At 51.2% G+C, this 19,709-nt stretch overlaps 1 protein-coding gene across 2 annotated transcripts in view; it reads left to right on the forward strand.

Annotated features, from left to right (window-relative positions):
- BLTP2 (bridge-like lipid transfer protein family member 2) overlaps window positions 1–19,709 on the forward strand; it is a 1,026,973-nt gene that overhangs the window by 613,567 nt on the left and 393,697 nt on the right. For both annotated transcript variants that reach the window (XM_069615333.1, XM_069615334.1), the window contains 3 exons: window positions 1,347–1,537; window positions 13,002–13,101; window positions 13,712–13,911. In XM_069615333.1, coding sequence (XP_069471434.1) covers window positions 1,347–1,537; window positions 13,002–13,101; window positions 13,712–13,911 — 491 coding nt within the window. The remainder of the gene's footprint in view (window positions 1–1,346; window positions 1,538–13,001; window positions 13,102–13,711; window positions 13,912–19,709) is intronic.

Consider the following 19,709-nt stretch of genomic DNA (forward strand, 5'->3'; position numbering starts at 1 on the left):
TACGCGGTACTAACGGTTAGATGCAACATACCTACCGTTGTGGTGGCCTAGTGCCTCGTTGTTGGAACAGCCATGCGATTATCAGTGCGACCGAAGAGCTTATTTTTATCGTAAACCAACACCCTGTGTACTGCACACGAACATCGCTTCCCTCAAGACGAACTAATTTGGATCGAGAGCAAATAAAAATGCAAATCGCTGAATATTCTCTAAACATTTGATGTCCAATAAACGTACTTTGCCAAATGTACAATCTTGCCGTTTGCTTTTAAACCACGGTTTCACATTCCGAATTGTGGTGCTGTATTGTGAGATGCTCTAAGACCCTGTGTACAGGAAAGGACCATCGCGTTCCTCAATACGAACTTTTTGGAACATGAGCAAATAAAAATGCAAATCGCTGAATATTCTCAAAACATTTGATGTCCAATAAATGTACTTTACCACATTTACAATCTTGCGGTTTGATTTCAAAGTACAGTTTCATATTCCGAATTGTGGCGCGCTGTGTTGTGAGCTGATCTGTGTTGGTTTCCGGGTTCTGTGTGGAGTCGCGTAGAAGACGCCTGGGCGCGTTTGCCTACGCAGCACAGTCACGTCACGGATAGAGGCGGGGAATATGAATGTTTTGATAAAGTCTGTTTCAGGGGCGGGGGATTTGATTTAGTGCCGCAAAGGCAGGTGAGCCAGGTCGATGCGGCGGAATGATAGGATTATCACAAAATGGAGGCTGATTTCGAGTGCGATAATGGGCGAAAAGTCGGGTAAGGTCCATAGGAAAGTTTCCTACGATCTACCGATTTATGCTTACAAACACATGGCCGACCCGTAGGGACAATAAAAAAAAAGTCCCGGAACTATCCTTTAATTCGGCCCAGGTTTGGCATAACCTGATTAGTTGCTGCACCCGGCCAGGGTGCCAATTTCTGTTAATAGCTATGTGAAACGTGCTTCATTTCCAATATGATCGCCTTCAGAAAGGGTACATGTGACCAAAACGCGTGTGGATGTTGTATGACATTATCTGACATGGATTAAATATTTCATTTGATTAGTAGTAGATGAATGCAGCTCTTAAGTTGGTCTGTGGTTAGTCACCTCTCAAGCAGACCCCGTACATGTTCTTAGGCTCGCTCCTTCCGACGTTCGAGTGGAAAGCCTACGTCATTAAAAAAGGGGATAGGTATTTTGTGCAGAGTCTCTGGGTCTGGGTCTCTGTGTCTGGGTCTCTGGGTCTCTGTGTTGTCAGACTGTCGGCCCATCTCTGACCAGTGACTGCTTAGTTCGTTATCCTGAGGGCGAACAGCGACATGTCCAGCTGAAAATACATTGCATGTTCTTCTTAGATGTTTCGCAGCCGCGCATTCTCCTGTACAGCAGCACCCTCCGCTGGATGCAAAATTTCGGGGCCACCTGGACCAGCGTGACGCGGCCAATTTGTCGAGGAAAACTATTCAACAACATGAAACCCGGCAAGAAAAAGATGGGCCAACATTACAAGCAACTGTCATACACTGCTCTCTTCCCACAGCTGCAGGTCAGTGAGTGCACATTTCCACACACAGTTCTCTTCTAAATCAGTGGTTGCATTATCTAAAAGGGGGGTTTGTGTGATATACTACCATGTGTTTGTTTATTGAATATTTAATTTAGTGCTGCAATTGGGGAGAGGATTCGGAAGGCTACAAGAATAATAATACAATTCATGTACGAAAAACACACCATAAACCACAGCACATTAAGACGACTGCACTAATGGACAGATTGCCCTGGGTTTGTATGCTCCTTTTCTAAAAAGTTTCTTCTCTCGTACACCCGGTTGTAAAAAAGGGGGTCCCTACTATGCAAACGATCCCCCCAATTTCCTATTGTTTAATTTCCTGAGAACTCCAGGGAGGGAGCACTCACCTTAGTTCAGTGGTCTTCAAACTTTTTTGGCCAGGGCCCCCCTGAGCAAAATTCGGGCAGGCCGGGACCCCCCAGAAATGCCAAATGGACAGTATGTATTGCGCGCCGTCACCTGCTCCCATCACAGTCGCTGGGCTCCCTCATCCCACTCCTACCAGATCCCTGGTCTCTCCCCACCCCATCACACACCCTGGGCTCTCCCCACTCTGCTCCCACCACTATCCCATGGTTCCCGCCCATTGTGCTCCCACCATAGTTCCTGGATTCCCCCATCCAGTTCCCAACACAGTCGGAGGGCCAGTGGCGGCTGGTGATTTTTTTAAGTGGAGGGGGCATAACTATTTCCCCCAAAAATGCCATAGTGACTGAGCATAGTGAGGGAGCCCCAACCAATAAAGGGGTTTCCGCCTGTGAATTTTTTAAAAATAATGGGTTCAAATGTTGCATTGTAGAGCATACTTTTAACAAAAAATGGGTAAATAGCCAAACAGTTTGCAATTGGGGCTTGGGGGCCCAGGGGGCAGGCATGACATTTTTTACTGGACATATATGATAGATGTCCAGTAAAAGGATACCATCTCTGTCCCCTGGGCCCCACTGGGCCTAACACAATCAACATGATTGTGTGTATGCAAGGTGCTGCACATTCATACAGCAATCACTCTATCATTCACACGAGCATCCATCACCATACACTCACTCATAACATAAGCATAGACGCATCCATGCACATGTTTAAATAAAAAAAATGAACATAAACATACCTTCTGCATTGGCCTGCGTGTGGGTGCTGAAACACCCTGCTCCAGGCTGCTCTGTCCGTATGTGCGAGGCGGCGCAGGAGCTCCCCCTCGGACATACAGATATGCAGTGTCCTAGCCAACATTTCCAATGAGCTATGTAATGCTGGCAAAGCAAAACGCCCCAGCCTTGCATGGCTCAGTGAGCATGTGCGGCTGGGGAACTGAACTGAACAGTCAAAGTCCCTTTGACAGTTCAGCCAGCCCCGGAGCACTCCCTCAGCTGAAAATAAAATCAGCTGAGGGAGTGCTCACTGTTTCATTGGGGTGGCTCCTTAGCTCCTCCATAATGGGTGAGGGGCCACTGGGTGGGCGCCCCCATCGCCATTGTGGATGAGCCGCCAGGCTCGGACTGGCCTATAGGGCAATGCCTGTACCAAAAATGTAAAATGCTACTGTGGCCCAGTCAAAATGGGCCACCATTTTGGCCAATGTGGGCCAGTTGGATGAGTTAATTCACTATGCAGTTAGTAATTTTGACCATTGTTGCATTGTTGCTGTTGCCGGTAAAACCGGCACAGCTGCCGCCGGAGTTGCTTCTGGGTCCGGCACCCGCAAATGGGCAATTACTGGGTCATGCTCAGTTAGGTGGACCTGGTAATTGCCCTTTCGCGTGTGCCGGTACCGGTAGATCCCCATTCCCATTTGAGCCCTATAGGGCTCAATGGGAATGGGGAGCTCGGATCACCGGCAGCGTTAATAACGGTGCTGGTGCATCCGATGAGCTGTGCTCGCGGGTGCCGCACAGCCTGACAGGTCAGACCTGGCGGGCTGTCAGGCACCCGCGAGCACAACTCGTACTATGGTGGTACGGTAGCAACAGTGCCGGTAGCTTACCGCCCTAGTTGTAATGAGTCCCAGTCTGTGAGTAAAGGAATGCATATGCATTTACAACTGCAGGCCACTTTTTCATTGTTGCCTGAGACAGTTCCATGCTTCAGCCCGACCATGTGAGCTGCCCCTGCCCATTTCTTCCAATCTAAACATTTCTTTTTTTAATTTCTTTTTTTACATTTCATGCTGAGCTCTCAAGGCCCCCCAGGGATGCACCCAAGGACCCCTGGGGGGCCGCGCCCCACAGTTTGAATACTACTGCCTTAGAAGATGAGTGGGGCCCAGGGTAGAAATTAACTGGAAACAAGCCGTAGGAGAGCTCTGGCAAAGTCCCGAAGCACGAGCAACCTGTCCGTCTGAAGATCAACGCGGCAGACTGAATCCAGAAACAGTCAAAGCCCATGTTCGGACTGTCCTATAGGGCAATAGGCCCATGGCCGAACCAAAAACACAAAATGTTTGTGTGAGCCAGTTATTGTGGTCAAAGTGGGCCACTTTTTTGGCGCATTTGGGCCAGTTTGAGGAGTTAATTCACTCTGCGGCTAGCAGTTTAGACCAGTGTTGCTGAATATTCCTTAAAATGCAGTTTCCATCACACTTTATCAAAAAAAACTCCCCATTGGTTATAATTTAAACATTGTCACAAAAGGAACGAATAGCCATTTGCAACTGTGGGACACATTTTCATTGGTGCCCGAGACCATTTTATGGCCCTGTCCGACCCTGCCAAAGCCTCACATTCAGCTGTCCAAATTGGTAAAAAGGACTGTGTGAAACAGGGAGGCTGTGGGAGCGGTTAGTAGGGTGCAGTGGGAATAGGAAAGTGAGATGTGATGTTCTTTTGGCAGCTTAAATTCGGTTTGCACCGTTCGCTGAGTTTAGGTTCGATTTTCGAGATTGAGCGATTCCCATGTGCTGTTGTGCATGGTTATGTGTTTGTAAGTTGTTGCAGTGTGGTGAAGTATGTGCGGTTTGCTGTACAGTGATGTGGTCGTCTCAGTTTCTGTGGGAGAAGAGTTTGCGGAAGTGAAGTTTTAGTATTAGGTTAGCAGGTTTATTTTTTTCTTACCTCTTTGCTTTGGTTTCTGTGGTCAGCATTTATAACCATCCGGTGTGCTTTGGTATTGTTTGGCATTCAAGTTGGCAGGTAAGTTACAGTGTGGTAATTATCTTCTGTAGAAGTCTAGCGGTATGTGAACATGGGTTGTGGAGGTGTGTTCCCCCAACGCCCTATGGTTAGGAAGGTTATGGGTCTCTCCCTACACTTCTAGTGGGGGTCACTGCCCTCTGTGGTATTTCTCTGTAAACTTGGCAGTGTGTATGCATCAGAGGTCGAAAATGTCCTCCCTACAACCACCTGTTGGGGATGGTTAGGCAATGAATTGTAGGTCCCTCACTGGGCTTCCAGTTTCTGCAAGAATTTGACTCCTACTCGTCCCCTTCTGAATCACTATCGGACATGTTTTAAATGTAAAATCGTGGGCATTCTTATGCGCCCTTAATGCTCTTTGTTGCATGCAAATCGTCAGGCTTGTGTTCTTTGAAGAGATACTGTGTTGTGCAAAGACCCTCAGCCCCACCCGCTCCTCCCCACCTCCACCATGGAGAAGAGGGTTCCCAAAGTAAATTATTTCCATTTACAGCACTGGTGGGAACATGCCCACCCTGCATCTATGCATTCCATTTAGGGGTACCTTCTTTAATAGCAGTAATGTAATCGGTGCTCTTGTATGCCGCTTCTTAATGCACTACTCCAGTTTATAAACTCTGTAACAACAAGTGTTACTATCCCATTTTTTAATGGTGCATAATTTACCAACCTCAGAAGGATGAAAGGTTCGGCTGGCTTTGCCGCGTAATTGGCACTTGCCAATTGCAGGCTGCCCATATGTCAGAGACCAGGGCTTTACTCGTGAGCTATCCAGACGGATGGGTTAAGCCTGAGTATTGCAAATGCAAGCAGATGTCTGGCTCTCTTAGAGACTTGACTGGGGGACAAAGTTCCGCTACTGCAAATCAATTCACCTCCCTATGCCTTTTTCCATTATCTGCCAAAATTGGGAGCATTCAAAATGGTCTGAGTTCTTGTATTAAGCGCAATGTAAACAAATGCACGTTTGCTGGGAGATCGCCTGCCAAGGCCTACCTGCACTGAACATCATCTAGGGGTATCCACCCACTGGGTGGCCAGGTTTACTAGCATTTTCTAAGAACAGTTTTCGCCAGCACAAGACTGAAAGCATCTGTTCAAAAGACTTGTTTTGGTGAGGGACTGCTTTTTTAATTTAATTCTAATGTTCATTTACCCCCTTTGTCTGTACTTGTTGACACACAGTTCTGCAATCTTCCCCCACAAGAAAGTGGTTGAAGACAATGGGAGTATGTGTTGAAAGCGGGTTTAGACTATTAGATGAGGGAATGTAATATGCCTTAATGACAAGAGGTTGTGTGATCGCCATTTGAGGCGAGGCGGTACGCGAGATGTAGTATTTTTTTTTAAAACTTTAGTTTTTATTAGCATTTTTAGAAATAACAAACACATTCAAGAACCCAAGAGAAACCCCCCTTACCCCTCCAACCGCCCACCCCAACCCCCTGCCCTCCCCCTTACCCTGTGTCCAAAAACCTATATTTGCCTTGGGAGAATGTCAATGGTCAGTCCATCGTCTACACCGTGGGGATGATATGAGTTGTGGCCTTTCATTTGACGATCAGATGTCGCTTTTCCCTTGGTCGTGGGCTCCCCGGCACGTAGTCTCACCTTTCGGGGTCTGTCTTGGCTCGTTCAGGCTCGAGGCCTGGCGTCAATGTCAATGAACGTCCCAGCCCCAAGACTGCTGAACACCATACCAGTTTGTGAGGAACGTGCTGCTTTCTTTGTTCACCATTGCAGTTAGTTTGTCCATCAAGAACATGTTTTTCACTTTTAGCTGCCAGTCCTCTTTGGAGGGGGGCTCGGGGCTTTTCCACCTCTGGGCAAGGGCCACTCTGCCCGCCCTCAGCGTGGTTTCCCACATCCTAGGGTATTGATATAGCTCTGTTTCCTCTGGGGGGAGACCCAACAACATTGTTAAGGGATTCAGTGGCAAACGCTCTTCTATTACCTCTGCCATCCAATCCCGCACTGAGCCCCAGTAGTCCTGAATTTTCGGGCAGAGCCACCACATGTGTCCTCTGGTGCCCGGCTGTCCACAACCTCTCGGACACCTAGGCGAGACCCCCGTGAACATCCTCGACAACTTCGCGGGGTCCCTGTGCCACCCCTGTAGCACCTTAAAGTTGTGCTCCATGTCCGAGGTGAACAAATTTCCATGAAATGCTATTTTGAAGATTCTGGCCCTGGCGTCCTCGGGGATCTCCTCACCTGCTAGGTTGTTCCAAAATGTATGAAAGTTTCTTCTGCCTTGAAGGTCAAAGGTGTTTAAGATCTTGTACATGTTGGACACCGCCCCTTTCCTTGAGGTCGCCAGATCGAGGAGTTTTTCGAAGGGGGTCAGCTGTCTCCTCAAGTTCGGGCCCCATGACGGGTTGCAGAGGATGCCCTTCAGGCGGAGGTATTCGAAGATGGACAGCGAGTCTCTTCCAAGAGCCTCCCTGAGGTCCTCATATGTTAGGAATTCCCCTTCTCTGAACAGCTGCCCCGCCCATTCCATTCCCTTGTCCGACCATTCCTGAGAGTGCCGGAACCCCCTGCTTCCCAATCTAAGGGGGTGGCCCCAGAGAGGGGTCATCGGAGACGGCCAGGTGGTGAGGGGAGCGGTCCGGGGGCCCTCTCTCCAGATGTCCCAGAGGACTCCCAGGGTCGGGTGGGACCTTAAGTGTTGAGGGATCGACCCACGAGGGGCCCACAAGAGGTCTCGTACCTTCAGGGGGTGGGCGTCCATGTCTTCCAGGTGTGTCCAATACGTTCCCATTCCCTCTTTCATATGCTCCAGAAGGACGCGTAGTTGGGCGGCACAAAAGTAGAGGTAAAAATCCGGGAGCCCAAATCCTCCCTCCTCCCTAGGCAGAGACAGAGTGGTCCTCCTTATTCTCAGGGTTTTCCCCTGCCACACAAAGTCTTGGACCCCCTTTTGTAGCTCTCTAAAAGTCTGAGCGGAGATGTTGGTTGGGAGAGCCGTGAAAAGGTAGAGAAGCCGTGGTAAAATATTCATTTTTACTGAAGTCATTCGGCCATACCACGATAGGGTCATCTTGTCCCATCTCCTCAAATCTGACTTGATCTCTGCCATCATGGGGTCATAGTTTGCGGTGCTCAATTTCGATATGTCTCTGGTGAGGAGAACACCCAGATACCGTACAGCGGCCTTCTCTACTTTGATCCCATGAAACCAGACTAGAGGGTCGAGCCCCGGGTCTATTGTCCTCATAGGGAGCAGGACCGATTTTGCGGCATTTATCTTCAAGCCTGAGAAGCGACCAAACGCGGCTACCAACGCCAGGAAGGGGGGGGGAGTGATGCACCGGGGTCCACCAGGTATGCCAGGATGTCATCTGCAAACAGGGACAGTTTGAACTCAACGTCCCCCCCTTCTGATCCCATTGATGTCCGGATGAGCTCTAATTGCTATTGCCAAAGCCTCTATCGTGAGGACGTATATCAGGAGGGAGAGAGGGCAACCCTGCCTTGTCCCCCGGGAGAGGGGAAATGGTTCGGACAGGCTCCCAATCACCTGTACCCTGGCCGTGGGTGCCCTGTAGAGGGCGGATACCCAGCTCATAATGTGGGGCCCGAAGCCCATCCTCTGGAGGAGGAGCCCCATTTATCGCCTCTCGACCCTGTCAAAGGCCTTCTCCGAGTCCAGGAAGAGGACACTCGTGTTTAGCCCCGACCTCTGGGCAAAGTGGAGGAGGTCTATTGTCTTGCAAATATTATCCGACCCTTGCCTTCCCGTAATAAAGCCCACTTGGTCACCATGGATTAGCTTTGGCATAATTCCCTCCATCCGGCTCCCCACCACCTTGGCCAGAATCTTAACGTCAATATTTAACAGAGATATGGGGCGGTACGAGCCGCATTCCGCGGGGTCCCTCCCCTCCTTGGGCAGAACTGCTATTATGGCCGCCATCATGGACTCGGGGAGGATGCCGACTACCAGGACAGCATTGAAGACTCTCGCCAAGAACGGGGCCAGGGTGGAGCGAAATCTTTTATAGAAATAGACAGTGAAGCCGTCATCCCCACGGGAGGTTCCCACCTTCATCCCGCCTATCACCTTATCAATCTCATCCTCTGTCACCGGGCCCTCTAACCCCTCTGCCATCTCCCGCGAGAGGGATGGGATTTGTATGGAGTTTAGGAAATCCTCTATCTGGGAGTCGTCCCCCTCGTACTCTGAGGAGTATAGGGTTCTGTAGTATTGGCGAAAGGCTTCTCCTATGTGGGAGGAGTCGCGGCCGAGATGTCCCTGGGTATCCCTCACCTCTTTAACCCTTCTACTTCTCTGGACTTCCCTTAGCTTCCAGGATAGGATTTTATCAGCTTTGTCCCCTTTCTCGTAGTATTTTTGTTTCACCATTAAGAGGCTCCTCTCGGTTTTGTGTAGGAGCAGATCTTTCAGTTGAAGCCTGTAGTCCTCCAGTGCAGCCACCCGGTCCTGCTCTACAGCTTGGTCCGGGGAGCCCCCCGGTGGAGACAGGCTATTTTACCCCGCAGGGCTTTCTCCTGAGCTTCCCTCTCCTTCTTCTTCATGGAGCCTATTTTTATGAGGACTCCCCGTAGGGTTGCCTTAAAGGCGTCCCAAAGTGTGTGCATGGCCACCTCCCCGTTGTCGTTAAACTCAAAAAACTCTGTTATGTAGTCGAGGATTTCCTGTGCCAGTACCTCGCCTCTTATCAGGGCATCGTTGCATCTCCAGCGCCCCCTACGTTCTTCACCCCAACGCTAAGGTGATTCGGACTATGTCGTGGTCCGACCAGGGGACTGGGTCTATCCGGTAGCCCGCTACATATGGGTGAGGACCTCGTCCACCAAGATGTGGTCTATTCTCGAGAACGAGTTATGGATAGTTGAGTGGTAGGAGAAGGAGGCGGTCCCCACCCTGGGAGATGGGATCGTATCCGACAGACCCAGGTCTCTGTTGACCCTTTGGAAGTGTTGCGCCATGACCTCATCTGTGTGTCTGAGGGGCTGGGGGCCAACCCGTCTTCTATCAATAGTCGGGTCTAGGACCATGTTGAAGTCTCCCACCCACCAGTGGGCCCTGAACGAATAGTCTCAATTTGTCCCCTACCTCCACCCAGAATTGGGCCTGGCCTTCGTTAGGACAATACACTACTGCTAGTGTCAAGGGGGAGCCCTGCAAGGAACCCCGCACCATCAAGTACCGACCCTCAGGGTCTCTCTGGATGGCCTCCTTTTCAAAGACTGTATCCCTTGCCACCAATATGGCCACCCCTCTTTTTTTGGTCTTGTGGGAGGCATGAAAGACTTCTCCAATTCTGCCCCCTCACATTCTGGGCTCTTTTCCTTTTGCCCAGTGTGTCTCCTGCAGAAAGAGCAGGTCAAGAGTCGCCCTCTTGAACTCCCTATGGACCAGAGATCTCTTTGTGGGGGTGTTCAGCTCCCGCACGTTGAGGGTGCCCACACCCAGGGCCGGCCGGACATCAACCATGATCTGTGTTTTCCTCTCTATTAGCCACTGTCATTTCATCATTGCTCCCTTCTTGCTCCCCTTGTTTCATCTTTTGGACACTTTCGGGGCCTTCCCCCAACTGCCCCCTAGACCCTTTCCCTAACAAACAAACCCCAACTGATTCGTACTCCCCCTCGCCCCACCCCGGCGTCCAGCCAGATAGTTCCGCCATTTCTGGCATTTTGGCCAGACCACCAACCCACCTTCTACGGCCAGGCAATCTTTTCACAAGCACCTATTTTCTTGAGCCCCCCCCCTCCCTTCGTCCCCCCGGTCGGCCCCGCCTTACTTGCATTGCCCGGGGATTCAGGGCGCTTAGACTGCAGTTTCTCGTTTCCAGACCACCAGGTGGTCATGCCCCATTTCACGTCCCCATGGTCCGAGCTCCCGTGCCGAACTTGGCCGGGATACCCTGCGCTCATCCCTCGGAGTCATTCCGTTCTCCCTCCTTTGCCGGGGAGGGAGTGTTCATCTTCCTGAATTTCCTTGGGCCGGATTTCTTCCTCCTTTCACTCGACGGGACCTGGCCTTTCGCTCTACCCAGGTCGGGTCCCGTTGGCCCCCTCCGAGGGGCCGGGTCCGTCACGTAGTCCTGGATGGCACCCTTGATATCCTCTTCGGTGGTCAACGTCGTCCGCTGGCCCAGATATTCGAAGGTTAGAGAGAAGGGGTAGCCCCATCTGTACCGTACCCCCTTCTCTTTTAACGGGTGTGTGAGGGGGCGGCACATCCTGCGCTTGGCTAACGTATATGCGGAGAGGTCCTGGAAGATGGAGACCTGGGAATTATTGTATGTGACTTCCTGAGCTTTTCTGGCGGCCTCCAGCACCCGAGTCTTGTCGGCGTAGAAGTGGAACCGGACCAGAATCGATCGAGGTCCGCCCACCCGTCCTCCCGCCTTGTGCACCCGGTCAAATATGAGTTTGGTGGTCATCTCCTCTTCGAAGAGGAGGGCTATAATGTCTCGCACCACACGGGTGACCTCTCGCTCCGTCTCCCCCTCTGCCTCAGGGACCCCAAAGAATCTGAGGTTGTTTCTCCGTTCCCCGTTTTCAAAGTCGTCCATTTGTCTCGACCTCTCCTCCTCCTGTCTTTCAAGGGCGGATAACCTCATGTCCATCTCCACCTCCAGAGTCGCTGAGGATGACTGGCTAGATTCCACCTGACAGAGCAAATCCTCCACTTTGTCTATTCTTTGGACCATTTTATCGAACTTTTGGGCAAAGTTCGAGCGCATGTCTCTTATCTCCTGTAAAATGGAGGCAAAGCCCCTTTCCATTGCCTCTGCCGAGGGCGCCAAGGCTTCAGACTGGGCCATTGCACTGTAGTGGGGCGGGCTGAGAGCGCGGGGCCTGGATTCTTGGTAACAGTATTTTTGTAGCTTCCTTTGCCAGCCCATCCGTTTGCCCGGCTTACCGTTAAGTGTGCCTCGCTCCTGCGGGGGCTGCAGGGTCACCTGGCGGGACCAATGATAACTCGCTCTCCCCTCCCCGGGCCTCCCGGGTGCTCGAGCAAATGCTGTCGGGCGGGCACACGCCCCGCCAGCCTCAGGCGGGGGCCTCACACCCAGAGCAGGGGTCTTCGGGGGTCCTCTGCGCACTCCAGGGGGGGCGCCTCGTTCCCTCCGGGGGGGGGGAGGCTCTGATCCGCCTGTGGTGAATGTGGTCGTCGGGCCCGGGGAAAGGCGGGAGGGACCCCTCCTCTGCGGGTCCTCGGCGGTTCACCCCGCCCGATCGGGGGCCGCAGGAGAGGGTCGTCGCCGCACCTGCAGGTGTTGAGCTCGGTCAGCGGTGGGAGACAGCTTCGCTGTTCTTCTGGCCTCTCGCGTGGGGTTCCAGTCACGGTGCGGAGGTAGGCCTCTGGATTAGGCGGCCTACGGCTCCTCCCCCGCCCAACTCCCCGGAGGCGGATTTGCCGCCGAGGCCGCAGCTCTGGATCTCAGCCTTCCGGGGGCTACCGAAGCCGCTGTTTTTCTCGGTGGGGGCCCCGGGGGTTAACTGCCCGTGTCGGCTCCTTCGTTCTCAGCGGGTAGGATCTCGGGTGAGGGGGGTGCGGGGGGGGGCTCAATCCCCAGTTCGACCTGGCCGTTGGCGGAGCGCGAGTTTCAGGCTGCCATCGCCCGTGCGACCCCTGGTGGCCTCGAGATGTAGTATTTAATGCTTTATAGACCAGGTGGTGATTGATCTCTTGGGATTGTCTGCTGTCTCCTTCTATGTGAGGTTTTGGATCTCTTCACTTGAGGACTGTGTGGTCTAATCTTATACTTTAGCGTCTTTTTGATCTCCTCCAAGTTAAGGAGATGTGCGAGATCATCGCATCAAAGTTGTATACGTGCCCGTTTGGTAATATTTGCGGAAAGGATGAGGAGCAGAGCAGATACAGAGCTGAAAGTGCTGTCTAGTCTGTGCAAATGCTGGTCGTAGAAGCAGAAATGTGCCAGTACTGTTACCGCACATCCCCTTCTGGCTCAATTTTTGTTCGAGGATTTAGAGCTACTGCATTAATTGCAACAAATTAGTAAAACAGAACTAATAATTAACTCCAAAGAACAGTGGGCTCATTTAATCTGGATAGCTCAGGGGCAAAGCGTCCGCGAAGCAAGACACTGCACAGCAACACAGGTTCAAATCCCAGTCTTGCGCTTAGAAAGATCTCAGGTATTAAACGTGTTATAAAAGAAAAATTATGATATAATTATCATACAACTGCAGACAGGTTGGTTTGATAGCACTAGCCTTGATCATACATGCAGTATCTTCAGTGGATGATAGTTTGTGTCACCTGCCTGACAATGTTGCTGTTTTTCATTCCCCTCTTGCTGCAGGTTCATTATTGGGCCTCCTTTGCACAACAACGTGGTATCCAGGTGGAGTGCAGTCAGGGCCACATTTTTGCCCGTGGTACGCAGAGGCTTATCCCGCAAGGTGAGAACCCAACACTCTTCTTAGGATGAGCGTGACTGTGCAGGTGTAGGGAGGTGGGGGCAGGAATGGAAGAGATGCCTAGCCTGGGCTCTAGTACCAGCACAAATCAAATGTTCAATTTATTTTGAATGTAAAACACCTGGTGCTCACGTAGCACTGAGACCGCTGTATGGACCACCATTATGGTGGGAAACCGGAGAGCCAATTCTTGTGTGAGCTACTAACTCACAAAAGGGATAGTAACTTCACCTTATGCATGCAGCTGCTAGTTATTTAGTTATATAGCATGTGTCGTCTGTGCCCACTGTTTGTGGATTTTGTTGTACATCATTTTTATTAGTAAGACCATCTTCTAAAACAGATTATGAAATCACTTTCTCATTTACACTTACCCCGCTCTACCTGCTTTGTGGGTCTGGCTGTCTTTTTCCTCTTTCTTTCTCACTCACTTTTCTCACTCTTCAAACCTTTTCCTCGCCTCCTTTCTCACTTTCGAAGCCTATCCCTCTTTCACCCTTTCTTCCCTCGAATTCCCTCCTTCGTTCCACTGTTTTCCTCTTTCCCTCTTCCCCCATACCTGTTTTGCACCTTCTGTCTGTCTCTCATGCAGCTGGAACTGTGATGCGACGCCTGATCTCAGAGTGGAGTGTTCCTCAGATGGTTAGCGACCTAAGCATGGTGACCGTGCACCTGATGGCTTCGACTTGCGATGAGAATGCAGACCATCAGCTGGACTGTCTGGTGAAGAAAACACACCTGCTCAGCCTGTCCTCCTTAACCTATCAGAGGCACAGCAATCGGACAGAAGAGGTAAAGTTGCTAGAATTCCTTCAACCCTATATTCCGGAATAATTTTAAACTGCAATTCTGACATCTGTATTTACTATCAATAATGCTTCCAGCTTATCTTGCTTGTAGGACAGTTTTGGTATCTTTTCATTGGGAATGCCAAATGAAACATGTCACCAAGACCACCAGGTTTCATTTGTGAGCTTGAAATACAAGCATGGTTCTCTTCATTTGAACAAATGGAACTGAAAAAACAGATATTAGAGTCGTGGGCCTCATAATGAGTTTGGCAGTGCAGGAAAAAAGTGGAGGTAATTCGGTTTATCTCAATTTATCACATACCTTAATGTTTTTGTGTTTCAGCACTGCTGTTCAGGATGACCACAATGTCGATCCATTCTGACCTAATGGGCTCTTTTTGGGCCCACAGTGACAGCCTCCATCTTGGTTCCAACAGGTTTAGTCCAGTATAGATGCCAGGACACTTCCTCTCACTTCCTGTTGGGATGACTCTGAATAAGTGGCAGTTCCAGTGAGAAACCTGAAGGGTTAGTCATATGACTCTTTGCCCCCAGGCTCTTTAGTGATTGGCTTCCAGGCCCTTTGTGCAAGGGTATTTAGGCTTTGTCCTGCTCCTGTTTTTCTCTTGCTAATTTGTTCCTGTGATTTGGAGGTGGCAGGTCTGCTGACCTGCTGAAGGAGTTTTCATGCACTTCCCACCATTTTTGCCATTTTTAAAGTACTCATTTGGTGAAACTTGGCAAATGCAGTGTTTTGGGCATATCCCTGTTTGTGCTTTTTTTCATCTGCAAGTAGAGTTCAGGCTTCTTGAAGTCTCATGCTGACACCTCGCTTCTGCTGGGTCGAGTCCTCCATTCTGGAAGTGTTTCCGCTTGGCTGTGGGTGGCTGCTGGTATCCAGAAGGGTGCTGAGACTTCTATCCACACGCACTGTTTCTTCAGCACAGACTGTCCAAGGGAGCCTCCATCCATTGTCTTTATGCTTGGATCATTAGCTGCTGTGCTGCCGTCATCTTTGTTTACCGAGCCGCTGGGAGTCGACTTTGCGGGTTCCCGCTTCCTGATGTCTTCCCAGATGAGTTTTCCATTTCTGGCTAGAAGGTTGACACTCTGGTATAAGCCTTTGTTCCCGGGTCACTGGGATCATGTCTGACTCAGGGTGCAAGTCCCTGGGAACAAAATCCTGAAAACGCACCTGTGGAAAGGAGCTGTTTATTTAACGGGTTGTTTCGTGATGCTGGAGAATTTTTGCCAAAACTACCAACCTGAGTACCTACCTTTTGCATTTGGGTGTGCGCGATTACTTGTGATGCTCACCCTGAGGTGTCCCTTTAGTCTGGGGTTGGGATTCTTTGGTGGCATGTCTTTACCACATTTCCCATAGATTTCTATTGGGGATCCTCCTGGCTAATGCATTTTCCTTTGGGGCCCTTGGTCCACCATTTGACCCCTAGAACATTTCTTTGGGGACTCCTCTGGAATCGTGATTTGGAGACTCCACAAACAAATGCAGTGCGGGCCTGTAATCGACATCTTAGACTTGCAGTCCCGGCAAGTCTTAAAGCCAGACCGCAGAGTCAGAGGGGTCAGAGAAGGATACCTATTCATGAGGAATACACGAGACGCGCCGAGTCTCCGAAGCAAACACGTTTACTGAGACTACGGGCGCCGTGCGTCCTATTTATAACATTCGGTGACGTCACCCTCAAGGGAGGCCTTCGAGGGACATCGACAACGCCATCGACGCAGGTTGCCCTCTGCCGAAAACTTTCCAAAGTGCACAGCTGTGGACATTACATGTCAAAGATCTGGAATACGTTTGAGGACACAATCCATTCGAAATTATAATACTTGGTCCAGAGCTCAATGTATGCCAGCGTCAATTTTACAGATTTCCAGGGTGAATTGGGGGTTAGACATATAGAAAGGGAGAAAAGGGGGGGTTAAAGAAACGTGGCAAAAAAGAATATGAGTTCACATTCATCTGGGCGAGAGTCATGACACAGACGACTGTTCCAAATGCCAGTCGCTGACTGCTAAGGCCTTGCGGGAGCGTAAGGGGAAGTTACAGGTAGGTAGGGGTTCCAAACCCAGTAAAACCCGTAAAACTGCTAAGGGGATGTGCACCGACAATTCGAGGGGTGACTCTTCTCGTCGGAAGGAGTCCTGGGGATCTCGGTCCCGGAGTGGTTCCTGCCATTCGTCCTCCTCATCTCGGCATTCCCGGAAGCGCTGTCACCGGTCTCTTTCCCCATCCTCCTCGGAGGATGGCGCAGCGAGGAAAGGGGCTTGTCCTACAAAGTCCTTGACTCCGGAGGTGTGGGCAGCCTTCAGGGAGCAGATGCTGGTGATTTTTCAATCCCAGGGCACAGTTCCGTCTGCGCCTTCGAAAGAAGCCTGCAGGGAACGCTCTCGGTCTGATGCTCGCGCGCCTTCGGGCCTGGGTCTTCGGCGCGATTCTCATTGGGAACCTTCGAGGTCCCGTTTGGACAAGGTTCAGGTTGGTCGCCAGATACGGATGTCGAAGCTTTGCCTTCAAACCAGCCCTCGGCGCCATTGACGACGCCGAATCTGTCGACGCCTTCGGGGCCTTTTGGCCGGAATTTGCAGATGGAGGTCCCTGGTACTGTGGATCCTCTTAGGAAGGCTACTTCCAAGTCTGTGAGTCCTGTTAAGGAATCCAGACCCTCTTCTGTCCCTCTGGATGATATCTATGTGGATGCGGAGAGGTCAGATTTCGAATTTGACCCTGTTGAGCCTGATGTCGCTCCTGTCTTTTCCAGAGACAGTCAGTTGAAAGAGTTACGTCAATCTCTTCATGATGCCAGTGGCTTGGACACTTGTCCGGAGGTGGAGTTTGGCAGACCTGAGCCTGGGGCTCATGCAAAGTCATCCTACAGGAGACTGATAGCTAGGGTCACTGAGTATCTTGGTTGTGATATATGATATGATATTTTATTTCTATCGCGCTTGTACACAAGTGTTTCAGAGCGCGACAAGGCAAGGGAGGGGAACAGCGGAGAACAAAAACAGCGATCTTACTAGGCCCAGTGACATTGAGAACGCGCAAGTGCATGGGAGAGGGGGAGGGGAAAAGTGCATGTAAGGGGGAGAAGTGGAAAAAGCAAAGCAGAGGAGAAACAGATACATAACAATAAATAATAAAGGCAACAAACGGATTTAGTGCAGCCAGCAATTTGCAAGTGCTAGGTTTAAGGCAGCAGACAGGGTAGGTCTGATAAGTGCAGGAAGAAAAAAGGGGGGGGGCTGTATGGGTACAGATACAGACCCCAGTACAAGGGGTGGCCCGGAGGCAGTGCGGGGGAGGGTGGCGGGTGAGCAGGTACCTGGGCCTGGAGGACAGAGGGTGGCCAGGTGCATGGTGCCATGAGAGAACAGATCAGCAGGGGAGAAGGGGAGCGAAGGCAGAAGAAAAGAGGAAGGTCTTGAGGTGCTTCCGGAACCGGAGATGGTTCTCCTCAAGTTTTAGAGTGGCAGGGAGGCTGTTCCAGAGGGAGGCCCCAGCCGAAGACAGAGATCTACCCCCAGCTCGTTTCTTTGAAAGAAGACTGAACGACTGAACCTGAGGGAGTTGGTTGGTCTAGTCCTCCGGAAGCTTTTGTTCAGGATGACTTAACTGATATTTTGGATCAAGGTCCGTCCACTGACCCGGTGTTACCTTTTCATTTGACGTTGCAGAAAAGGGTGGCGGCTGCTTGGCAGGAACTGGAATCTCTTCCGTCGGTTAACAAATCGTTAACTAAAAAATACTGCCCTTCCAGTAGCAACCCCAGCTACCTTTCCTCTCACCCCACTCCCGAGAGTTTGGTGGTTCAGGTGGCTACGGCCTCGAGGCAGGCGGCGTACCCTACCATCCCTCCTGATAGGGACAACAAACGCTTCGATGGTTGGGCACGCAAGGTGTTTTCTGTGTGGAGTATGGCGCTGAAGTCAGCCAATTACACTTGTACCTTAGCAAGATTTTCACACACTCTGTGGAATTCTGTTTCTCTAGCGGCTGAGCATATTCCCGAAGGGGAAGAAAGGGATGGGTTCTTTGCTCTCGTGCAAAATGGCAAGGATGCCATGTGTGAATCCCTTTAGTCGGGATTGGACACGGCCAACGGTGTTAGCTGGTCCATGGCTGCAAGCACCGTTATACGCAGGTTTGCGTGGTTGCAGAAGTCAGGTTTTGCGCCGGATGTGCAAGCCCGTCTTTTGAACATGCCCTTTGATGGTGCGCATTTGTTTGGTAGCAAGGCTGACGAGAGCCTTGAGAGGTTGCAGACCTCAAAAGCTGCGGCTAAACCTTTGACCGCAGCTGTGCGTCAACCTCCGCCTTTTCGTCTTAGGGGACAGCAGTGGAGGGAAGGTTCCTTTCGTTACTACTCCTCTTTTGGTAGGACGAGACGAGCCGCCAGTCAAAGGGGCCCGCAAAAAAGTACCCGTGGTGGTCGGGAAGTAGGGGTGCCAAAGCCGCTCAGACAGCTGCCTCTTGCCTTCAGGTTCTGCCGCAGCCGCTCCAAAACGATCATGAGGCCATGTTCCATTATTCGCCGGTTGGGGGCAGACTGTCTCAGCATCTCGAAGAATGGCATGCTATTACTTCCGATGCGTGGGTTCTTGATACTATAGCCCGCGGCTACTGCCTTCCCTTCCTAAAGCGGCCTCCCTACAATCCACCGGGGAATCTCTCTTTGAAACTTCCAGATCCGCTCCTTGTGCAGGAAATCTTGACCCTGCTGGGGAAAGGCGCTATAGAACTGGTGCCTGTAGCGGAGGGGAACAAAGGATGGTATTCCCCATATTTTTTGGTTCCAAAGAAAGAAGGGGAACTGAGACCCATCTTGGACTTGCATTGGTTGAACAAACTTCTCAGGAAGGACAAGTTCAAGATGGTCACTCTTTCTCAGGTCCTCCAGGCCCTTTGACTTCAGGATTGGTTGGTGTCTCTGGACCTACAGGATGCTTACTTTCATGTACCGATTCATCCAAAACACAGAAAGTACCTGAGGTTTGCAGCTGGCAGCTCGCACTTTTTCGGGTCCTGCCATTCGGATTGACCTCAGCCTGAGGGGCTTCACCAAGCTCCTGGTGGTGGTTGCAGCGTATCTCAGGCGAGGGGGGATTCATGTCTACCCCTACCTGGACGACTGACTGATCTGTGCGCCTTCGCCCGAGTAAGCGACAGATCATCTCGGTCTCACCTACTGCTCCCTCCACAAGCTGGGCTTCTCCCTCAATTTCAAGAACTCACATCTGACACCTTCCCAACAACTCCAGTACATCGGGGCTGTGTTGGACACGTCCTTGGGGAGGTCCTCGTCTCCCAAGCTGAGGGCTCATCACATTGTGCAGATGGTGGACAAGTTTCAACATTCCCAGCGTCTCCCGGCTTTCGAATTCTTAAAGTTGCTCGGCCTCATGGCATCCTGCATTTTTCTGGTGCCAGAGGCCAGGCTGAGGGTCAGATCCCTGCAATGGGTCCTCAAGATGCACTGGTCACAATTCTCAGGCAAGATGTCGGATCCCGTTCAGATTCCACTCTCGATCTTCTGTGGTGGGCCAACGAGGGGAACCTCATGAAGGGGGAGCCGTTTTGGCAACCGTGGCCAGAGGTGACTGTAGTCACGGACGCTTCCCTCAAAGGATGGGGAGCTCATGCCCGCGATTTGACCGCCAGCGGTCGTTGGTCTCCGTCGGAGTCCAAACTCCATATCAACCTGTTAGAGCTGAGGGCCATCAAGCGGCCCTGAAGGCTTTTCTGCTGTCTGTGCGGAGGGAGAGAGTCCTGATCAT

Source organism: Ambystoma mexicanum, chromosome 9 (assembly GCF_040938575.1).
Source record: "Ambystoma mexicanum isolate Mex_15411 chromosome 9, UKY_AmexF1_1, whole genome shotgun sequence".
NCBI classification, from domain to species: Eukaryota; Metazoa; Chordata; class Amphibia; order Caudata; family Ambystomatidae; genus Ambystoma; species Ambystoma mexicanum.